The following is a 7,041-nucleotide window of genomic DNA, read 5'->3' as shown; positions in this document are numbered from 1 at the left end:
CCCATGGCCCCCTCCCCCCTCCTCCAGCTCCCTTTCCCCCACCCCCCTAATTACCCTGCAGCAAACAGGGACTGCCCAAATCTCTGAAGCTCTCAGAATGTTTTCTAAATCAATTTGGAGAGCTTCGAATTGATTCGGACCTTTTAATTGGTCTCCTGATTTGATTCGGATTTGGAGAGTTGGCCACCAAATCAGGCTGAATCTCCTCCGAATCAAATCAGCACCTGAAGCTTTGCACAGCCCTATTAGATATTAGGAAAAATCTCTCACTAGTAGGGTGGTGAAACACTGGAACAGGTTACCCAGAGAGGTTATAGAATCTCCATCCTTAGACGTTTTTAAGCCCCAGGTAGACAATGGCTGGGATGATATAGTTGGACTGGACTAGATGACCTCTTGAGGTCCCTTCCAACCCTAATTTTTCTATTATTCAAGGACATGACAAAGGAAGGCCGAAGATGCACAGGGTGAGTGGCCGTAGAAAGGTGCCATGGGAATTCCTGAAAGGTCAGCTTGTCATCAAGCATAGCTGGCTAAGGCATGCAGTGCTCAGCATGCAGCTGAACTGGCCTGTGGGCTCACTGAGCAGGGGGATCTGAGTGACTCCCTTGTTCCAAAGCCATCAGGAGCTGCAAGTGCAGAGTGATGTGTCCATCCTGTGTAGGGAGGGGTTGCTTCTTCTGGCTAATACATAGCTTTGGCTGTTTACTGCTTGCAGGGGTGTTGGTGGGCTGTCCCTGAGACAGAGCCTGGGCACTGCAGTAGAAGGAGTACTCACTGTAAAATGGCACAGTACTGCCAGACTTGCTGGGTTGACCCCCATGAGGACAAGCTCCATTGGATTCATGGAGGCAAATCCCTTGCTGGCTGACACATTACTCTTTGGGTGGGGCTGTTAAGTCAGTCCAAATCTGGCTTTCCAGGGTGGCAGGGAGAGGAGGTGACTAAATGCAAAATACAAAAAATGTATCTTGTCCATATGAACCTGCTGTTTCTTGTTCTCTTCCCCTGCCAGTTCTTCCCCATGAGGCAACTTTTTGGCAAACCTGAGACAGAATGGAAGCCAAGCTCCTGGGCTATCATGTGCATGAAGAGTGAAGTTTTTTGGAAGCATACTCCAACCCCTCATATATCCTGATGTGGCCTGACATCCTGGCTTCAGCCTGCTTCCTTGGCCAGGTTGTGGAGAGATCCAACATTGCTGCATTGAGCTGCCTACAGTAGCAATCAGTGCTTGCTTGGCTTTCCTAGCATGTAGCCTCATATGCTCCAATCCTTGGCAACATTCCTCTGCCCCATCAGCAGCTAAGAAGGAAAGACATACTTTGAACCATACACGGCCCTTCCCAGTGCAGCCTGGAGGGTGGGAAGGCTGCTCCCACCCCTCACAGGGTTGCTCTGGGCCCTCCTCCAGGTCTGTGTTACAGGCAATGGCTGAAAAGGAAGAAAAATGGAGCTGGTGTTATGAGATCATGAAGAGCAGAGCTCTCCCTCTCTGAAGGGAGGAAAGAGGTGGAGTGATGGGGGTGGCGGGGAGGGAAAAAGGGTGGGGGGAGGGGATAACAAGGGGGGATGACAGGGAGGAAGAAAGAGATGTAGGGCCGGGATCAGGGAAGGAAGGGCCACAGATGGAGGGCAGAGAAGGATTACCCCTCTATAATCACATCACAGCACCACACAGTCAGAGGAATGGAAAAGTGGTGGCCACGTCCAAATGGGGTGGATGAGCCTGTGGAACTCACTGCCATGAGATACCAAAAGCCTGGTAGGATTCTGAGAGGGTATGGACATTTCTACAGACCACAAACATATGGAGAGGAAAACAATAAACAAGTCTCAACCCTCCCACATCTGGTCACAAACAGGTCTCCAACAGATGGGGGCATGGTGACACCTTCCTTGCAGGTTGTGCCAGTGTTCCTACATATTCTGCTGATACAGCTGGTGCTGGGCACTGTCAGAGATTGGCCAGTGAGCTGGCTGGAGCCTATTCTTATGCAGGGGTGCCTCACCCTGTACCTCAGGTTCTGGGGCTTCGTGCCTCACACTGCAGCAGCAGGGGCTAATGCTCAGTTGAGGAGCCTGATGAACATCACATGGAAAGGAAGCTACTTAGACAGATTAAATGAATTAAGATAGCCCTTGGGTGAAGTCTTTTAATGTTCTACAGAGGGTTATTTGGATGATCAATTTAAATGAAAGGGACAGGAGCTTCGTTTTCTTTTTCATTTATTAGCGGCACCAGGGCACTTGCTTAGCTCAGGGAGGCAGGGTCTGTGTGTAGAAGAGTATCAGTGGAGAGGAGGGGGACAGGAGGTTACTGTAGACAAGGCTCTTACCCTTTCTCTTTGAGTGTCCCGTAGCTCCTGTAGGAAACCTCTTAAGGTGTCCCGGACAACTTCAGGGTCAATCTCACTCACACTCACTCTGGAAGGCGAGGTCCACCTGCAGGGGGAGTGGGAACAGCTCCTCTCTGGAGAGCTGGTGCGGGAGCCTGGAGTCCCTTGCCCATCAGGTCCTGTGGGGGTCATGGAACAATTAAAGCCTGGGCAAAGGGATGGTGTGTTGGGCACTGAAGTGACTGACAAGGTTAACCCCCACTATGTGCTCAGGGTAGGTGCTATACTGAGTGGCTGGCTGCAGGGCAGCTGTGATACTGTAAGCAGGAGATTGTAGTTCTCTCCATGAGCCAGCCTGGGGTGAGTCCTGGGGCCACTTCGCATAGGTACCAAGACTCTTGCCTCCCAAGCAGTCCCCACCTTATCCCCTACCCAGTGTCAGAGCAAAAGCTGCTGCCTGGAACTTGATCCCTTAAGGCCTCCCTAGCTACCCTGCCAGGTAACTGCTCTCATGGTGGCCCCTCTCCTCCCGGCAAGGCCCACATCACTACAGCACAGGTCCTACCAAGATGGTCTTTATCTCAAGCCTGGGGAAGCTGTGGGGGTTTCTCATAATTTATCCCTGAACTGCTAAAACTGGTGGGCCTGACAGAGATTGAAATCAGGCAAGTAGTTGCTCCCCTCAGCCCATGCCCAAAACCCACTCACTCAGCTGCCCTCACCCAGTGCATTCCTCAGGTCTGCACCAAGGCTGCTGCTGACCTTTGGAAGGGGAGCAGGGTCTCTGTGGAGAGGGGCTCCTCCTGCCCAGTCCCAGGGTCCGACGTAGAGCTGAGTGCAGTGCCCCCAGCTTGGACTCTGCCTCTCTCCTGGCAGCCTCTGCCTTGACCAGCTCTGCTTCCAAGCCATGCAGGCGCCCCTCGGCAGTGCTGAGGCGCAGCTGGAGGCCCTCACCCACCCCACTGGCCTGCTGCATCTTCATCTCCAGGTTGTGGAGCTCATCCCGGAGCTTCTTCTCATTGCTGTGACTCTCCGCCAGGCTGTCAACCAGCTCCTTTTCTGTGGCTCTGGTTTCTGCCTCCACCTCAGTCAGTTTCCTCTGCAGGCTCAGCACCTGGAAGGTGGGGACAGTCAGGATGTTGCTGTGTCCCACAAAGCCTTGGGGCATCAATGCTGTGCTGCCCTGCTGTACTCTGGGTAAGGTTCTTTGGGGCATATGTGATGGGGGAAGGGGTTCCTTATGTATAGCAGGCTGAGCACAGCCAGCCAAGACCAGAAACTTTCTGCATTCTGAGGGGGCAAGTTCAGAGCTGTCACTCTCCACCTCCATGGCAGACAGAGCCTTGGAGCAATCTCTGGAGAGCTGCAGGGCTGCATTTATGGACAGGCCATAGAGGCCATCCCCTCTGTCATGAGGCAGAGGGCTATAGCATTGATGACTCCCTGTGGTCTCCCAGAGGGCGCCTACATGGGTGACATGCGTAGCTTCCAACTGAGAGACTGCCCTGCCCCCTCCTCTGTTCTGCTCACTCCCTTATCCTTTCTGCTTCCTCCCCTCACTTGCTCCCCCATCCTGTTTATCCTATTTAAGCTATACTGGTGCCTGGCTCTGGGGCGCCCCAGCCCTGCCTAGCTGTACAGGGCCTGCCTGTCACACCTCCTTGCGTGCGTGGTCCTGGCTGGTCTCCAGCTCTGTGATCCTCTGCTTCAGCTCCAGGGCCTCCCGGCGGCTCAGCTGTTCACGCTGCTCCTCCTGCAGGATCCGGGCCTGCAGTTCGCTCACCTCTTTGCTCTTCTTGCTATTCTCACTCCCCAGAGTCTTCACCTGCAAAGGGGATGGGCCACATTCACCACTGGCTTTGTAGGATGGCCCATGTTGAGGGGCACGACTCTGCCCAGCAGCCTCTATAGGGAAGGCATTAATGGCCACTACTGCTACCCTGGATGAGGCCAGGGCTGTTTCTCCCCGGCAATGGTGATTTGGACACTGATAAATGGTCCCTTCATCAATGTGGTGCTCCCTTTGCTGGTGAAGTTCTTCGCTGGTGCAGCCAGGTTAGTCATCTGTGGCCTGTACTGGACACAGCATGGAGCCTGCCTGCTCAAGGTCTTGAGGGAACTAGGCTGTGACCTGTTAGGGGTCAGATGCATGCTCCTCTCTGCCATCAGCTGGTTCCAGTGGCCAAAGAGGACAAGGAACAAGTCAAGGACATTATGGGAAGGCTCTTACTGTAAGCCTCACACTGGGGGACTGACGCCAAGGGCAACCCTAGGTCTTTATGGGACAAGGAAGTGTGTGAGGTGGAGAGAACCCTCATCTTCCTCAGAGATGCACTCGGCACCAGCAATGGATTTCAGCTGCTCCCAACTCTCTCTCTTGGCCTCATGCTGCCATCCCTCCTCCTGGTTTTATTCCATGGGGGAAGGGTCCCCATCAGGTGACCAGGCGTGGCCACAGACAGGTGCTGCAGACTCGGAATCCTCAGCTGAGAGGAGAGCATGCAGGGGTGTGGGAGTGTGGGGGGCAAGATGAAGCTGGGGCCTGGCAAGCACATGCCCACAAGTAGCCTGCACTTGCCTGCCTGCGCAGTTCTTGCAGCTCCCGCCGGGCCATCATCCGTGCCTTCTCCACCTCGCGCAGGTTTGCTCTCAGCTCTCCCACCTCTTGCTGAGACGAAGCCTTTGCTTCCTCCAGGATGGCAATCTTCTGCTCCTTCTCCTCTTTGGCTCTCTTAAAGCTGAAGCAAATGTGCATATTTCTATGGACTGGGGGACAGCTGAAGTGTTGTGATCAAACTCTATCTGTGTTAGCATTGGGCAGGGAAGGGGTGCCTTTGCTGCGGGGTGGATGTGCACACAGCCTCTGGCCTGCAGGGACATCTAGAGAGGGAACCTGTGTGGGAGTTCTGTGATGGCTTGGAATGCAAGCAGAGCAGGAAAAGAATGGGCCTGTGCTCCTGGGACCCATTCCAAGGAGTCCCAGAGCGGCCCCTGGCATAGGCTGGCACCAGGCCTAGACCCAGAGAGAGAGAAATGTGGCTTGGACAGTAAGGATTCCTGATGGAGGGAAGCAGCTGCCCCAGGCTTGCCTGGGTACACTGCTAGTTGTACAGCACCGGAGTGTCTGCAGTGTGCCCTGCACTTAGCTGGGGACAGGCATGTATGGAAGCACCTCTGAGTCTTAGCTACTAATCCCACCCCATGGCTCCAATCTGGCACCACACTAATAGTCGCTGGCAATGCTCTGACCCCACCAGCCTACCCAAGCACTAGGGAGAGTCTGCTGTACAGCAGAGCCTGCCAGGGAGGGCACTCAGCCTACCTAATCCTTTCACTTTCCGTCTTCTTTATAACAGCCCGGAGCTCAGTGTTGGATTTCTGCAGTGCTTCCTTCTCCCTGGTCTCGTCCCCCATGGCCCTGCGGATGCCCAGCATCTCCTGGCGCTGACGCTCACGGGCCTCCTCACCCTCCCGCAGCTGGCGGTGCATCTCGATCAGCTCCTGGCGCACCCCACTGTGGGCATCCTCCACCAGCTGCAGCTGTGTCTGAAGCTGGTCTGCCTGTTGGGGGATGGACACGTGTCCCTGGGCTCTGGCCCATGAGCAGTGCACAAAGGTGGGGGCAGCCTCCCTCAGGACTATTGCTGGGATGGGTGGATCTAACCCTGATCCCCAAGGAGAAAGTGGCTATAGGGGTACGACATCCTTACTCTTGGCAAGGGGTGCTCAGTGGGGCACTGACCAGGTCCCACTAGTGTCCAAGGAGATTGTACCCTTCTCCTCAGGAGGAGAACTCAGTACCTTGAGGACAGTGCCCGTTGCTTCAAAGTATATTAAGAAATGTGCCCTCCCCCAGCCCACAGGTCTGTAGATGGTGACTTCTCGGCCATCCTGGGACTGGGGACAGAGGGATTAGGGAGCCCAAATCACCCGCATTGCAGCCACTGCTCAATGGCTAAAGCAGCACACTGGCTAGCCAAGCTGCCTTGTCTCCTCAGAGACTTTGCTCTTCCTTCATGCACCAGCTCAGCAAACATGGAGACATCACAGGGTGCCCTGGAGGGCACATCTGTTCATGTATGAGGACACATCCCAGGGTGTTATCAGCTTGAAAGGGAATGACTCCCAGACAGCAGGAGCATCACTGCTGTTTCCAAAACTGTGGTCCCTAGAAGTCCAGGCTCAGACCCCAGCCCTGCTGTGCTGGGTGCTGTGAGGGGCACTCCTTGCCCCAGAAGGTGGGCAGGTAAATGGAGGAATCAAGGGGTGATGTGATGTGTCCAGTGTTTGTGTCAGAGATGTATGGGGAAACCCCAACCTTGGAGCTTATTCACTGGTCCACACAGGCCTAAGCAAGCCCCCTCCCTTTGTAAAGAGGGAGGGGAATGAAGGTTGTTTAGTGATCTCTTGGGGATAAGTCAGCTGTGTGGGTGGGGAAAAAGCTGGGCAAAAATCTCCTGGTGCTTGCTTAATTGATTTTGCTCCCTTATTAAAAAACTGCCTCAAAATTATCCCACTCCTTCAGTTCTGTCCTTGGGTCTCTCTCAGGGGAAGGGGTGGAACAGGCATTTCTGCAGGAACCTAAAGTCACTAGATTCTTTCTTTCTTTCTTTCAAGATGGCCGCGGACAGGTGAAGCTCTTCTAAGCTCCTGCAGCTCAGGTGCTTTCAGCTCGTTGCCCCGCACTGCCTGCCCCCCTTTT

General features: G+C 54.4%; 1 protein-coding gene across 1 annotated transcript in view; it reads right to left on the bottom strand.

The window, feature by feature from the left end:
• The window catches only part of CROCC2 (ciliary rootlet coiled-coil, rootletin family member 2), a 99,639-nt gene that overhangs the window by 24,138 nt on the left and 68,460 nt on the right, over positions 1-7,041 (bottom strand). The window contains 5 exon segments of the mRNA XM_025209284.1: positions 2,340-2,518; positions 3,102-3,453; positions 3,997-4,164; positions 4,918-5,077; positions 5,662-5,900. Of these exon segments, the coding sequence (XP_025065069.1) occupies positions 2,340-2,518; positions 3,102-3,453; positions 3,997-4,164; positions 4,918-5,077; positions 5,662-5,900 (1,098 nt within the window).

The sequence above is a fragment of the Alligator sinensis genome, unplaced genomic scaffold, assembly GCF_000455745.1.
Source record: "Alligator sinensis unplaced genomic scaffold, ASM45574v1 scaffold237_1, whole genome shotgun sequence".
Taxonomy (NCBI): Eukaryota; Metazoa; Chordata; order Crocodylia; family Alligatoridae; genus Alligator; species Alligator sinensis.
Note: the sequence above shows the minus strand (reverse complement) of the source record. Positions and strands in the feature narration are given on the sequence as shown.